At 49.0% G+C, this 2,279-nt stretch overlaps 2 protein-coding genes across 2 annotated transcripts in view; one reads left to right on the top strand and one right to left on the bottom strand.

The window, feature by feature from the left end:
• Positions 1 to 427, bottom strand: part of PAAG_12338 (hypothetical protein) — a gene marked incomplete at both ends in the record, with an annotated part of 2,467 nt that extends 2,040 nt beyond the window's left edge. Inside the window, one exon of the mRNA XM_015847841.1 lies at positions 42 to 427. Within this exon, the coding sequence (XP_015702532.1) occupies positions 42 to 427 (386 nt within the window). The remainder of the gene's footprint in view (positions 1 to 41) is intronic.
• A 1,210-nt stretch (positions 428 to 1,637) lies between these two features.
• On the top strand, positions 1,638 to 1,859 carry PAAG_12337 (hypothetical protein; the record flags this gene model as incomplete). Its single annotated transcript, XM_015847840.1, has 1 exon — positions 1,638 to 1,859. One exon carries the CDS (start codon positions 1,638 to 1,640, stop codon positions 1,857 to 1,859), a length of 222 nt encoding a protein of 73 aa, XP_015702531.1.
• Positions 1,860 to 2,279: the final 420 nt, after the last annotated feature.

Genomic DNA, 2,279 nt, shown 5'->3' with positions numbered 1-2,279 from the left:
CTTGTTTTCGGCGATCCTCTTCAGCTTTCGTCTGCAGCCACTGGCGCATGGACTCATCCGTATTCTGCAATTGGGAAGGAGGGGATGGTAGATGAGACAGGGACGGGTTCATAGGAGCCATGACCGGGTGACCACGATCTAGAGGGGCGAGAGTTATCGACATTGGTGGTAGGTTTCGGTTGGTCGAGTCCATAACCTCGTTGGCCTTAGTAGAAAGGGTAAACTGTGCAGCAGCGGCGGCGGCGGCGGAAGCGGGTAATGGATCTGGGGACGAGACAGGAGGAGTCTCGCGCGTGACAAGAGGGGAGGGGTGGTGATCGTGGTGAAGGTGGTGGTGGTGGTGGTGATGGGAAGAAGGCGGCACAGCAGCGTAATCATGGGGAGCTAAAATTCCCTGGTGCGAAGGAGGTTTCACGGTGAGCAACATGGATGAAAATGGATGAAAATCTAGCCGTGATCCGTAAAAGAAAGACGCAATGGTAGTTCGTTTTCAATGTTGCATGGTGGCTCGATGCGTGAAGGAGGAGACCAGGGCTTCTTGCTGAAAGCGAAACCGAAAATGGGTCAAACGGAATAAGCCAAAGCTCGGACCTTTTTTTTTTTTTTTTTTTTTTTTTTTTGAGACTGGAGTTTTGGCTGGAGTTGGTGACAATGGAAGTTATTGGGACTGGCTATAGCAGGCTGTCAAAATCGGCATCATCAAAAAGACGTAGTAGCTTTTGTGTCAGCGTTTGAGGAGAATAAATCGATATCCGCGGTTGTACGAGGACGACGGAGGAGGATAGACCACAGAGATATACAATGCGACGCTGCGCGGTAGACCATGAGAAGATGAAGGGAAAAAGAGAGCGAAAAAAAAAGAAAAAAATAGAAGAATAACTAGAATGCCATAGAGGAAATGACAGACGAGAAATATGATGTCTGTACAGAAAGGAAATGCGATGGGGGAGGGGGGGGGGTGGGGAAAACCGTGCAAAAAGACAACGATCGACAAACAGGGCGGGAAGAAGATGAAGAACAAGATCAAATTGTAGATAGATATGGAATGACCGGGGAAGTGAATGAGTGTATTTAGCTAGCAGCAAGCAGTTGGTTCTATCATCTATCTAATGCCTTTTTGCGTTGCCTGCTTGGGTCGATTACCGTGGATGCACTCCGTAGATGTGAACGTGGATGACGGTGGTTCCAAGAGAACGAGTACCCCAGCACAAACAACACACTTACCAGATACAATGATGATTTGTTTGTTGTTGGTTGATCCACAGCCAGTATCCGGTAGTTGGCAGCGGGGGAGAGAGTTGGACTTCGAGCCGTCTGAAGCTTTGTCGTCCGTTGCAATTAATATGTTGTTGGATGTTGAAGCTGTCAGCTACACAGGATGCGTTACAGTGTAATGGCGTTTTTTTTTTTTTTTTTTTTTTTTTTTTTTTTTCCCTCTCTTTTGCCCTTTTTCTCCTCTGGCCGAGCAACCAGTCTGCCTGCCACACTGCCAATCTGCTCGAAAAGGGCCAAAACAGACAAAAACAGACAAAACGTGTACTGTTGTACTGTGCTTGTATTGATGGGCGTATTCTTGGTACAGGAAGCCTTGTGACCCTTCCCCTCCACCCTCCCCCAGCAGCCGCCGCCCTCCAGTTATGACGCCGCCAAATCTCAGAACAGCAAGTCAAGCCGCAGCAACTAGGCCGCGCTGGGATGACGCTAGACAAGAACCGACAGGGAGGATCTGCCAAGATCTTACAGGATCCGGCAAGATATGGGACGGATCTGGCAGGATGAGACGATTGATAGGATATCCACCCACGAACCCAAACGACAACCACCAATCCCGGCCCGCGAGCGGCGGAGCTGCTGGTTGACACCATATGGTCCCCATATCAGGAAAAGTCACATTTCCCGAGGGGGTGGAGTCGGTGGAGGCGGTGGAGCCAGTGGAGTCAGTGGTCTCATTGGCCTGTAGCGTCAGTGGAACCTTAGCTTATCGTATGCCAACTCAAACCACACACACTCCAGCCCGGATTGGGAATATCCTCGCCTCTCTCCTCCGCCTCCCTCCACCCCCCCCCCCAATAAATGGGTAAAAAGTTCGCGACACAATAGTGGGAAAATTAACAAATTTTCAGTAAGGCTGATATCGAGTAACAGCTGTTGCCCGCAACCAGGTATGAGACAGGATAATGTTTTGTTACTCCTGAGATGTGCGGAAATTCACAATAAGATAGTAATTAGTTGTACTCTCTACTACTATTGCTTTTTTTTTTTATTGCTCGTTTACTGTG

Source organism: Paracoccidioides lutzii (assembly GCF_000150705.2).
Source record: "Paracoccidioides lutzii Pb01 unplaced genomic scaffold supercont2.22, whole genome shotgun sequence".
Classification (NCBI taxonomy): Eukaryota; Fungi; Ascomycota; class Eurotiomycetes; order Onygenales; family Ajellomycetaceae; genus Paracoccidioides; species Paracoccidioides lutzii.
The sequence above is the reverse complement of the archived record's forward strand: the minus strand, read 5'-3'. Positions and strand labels throughout refer to the sequence as shown.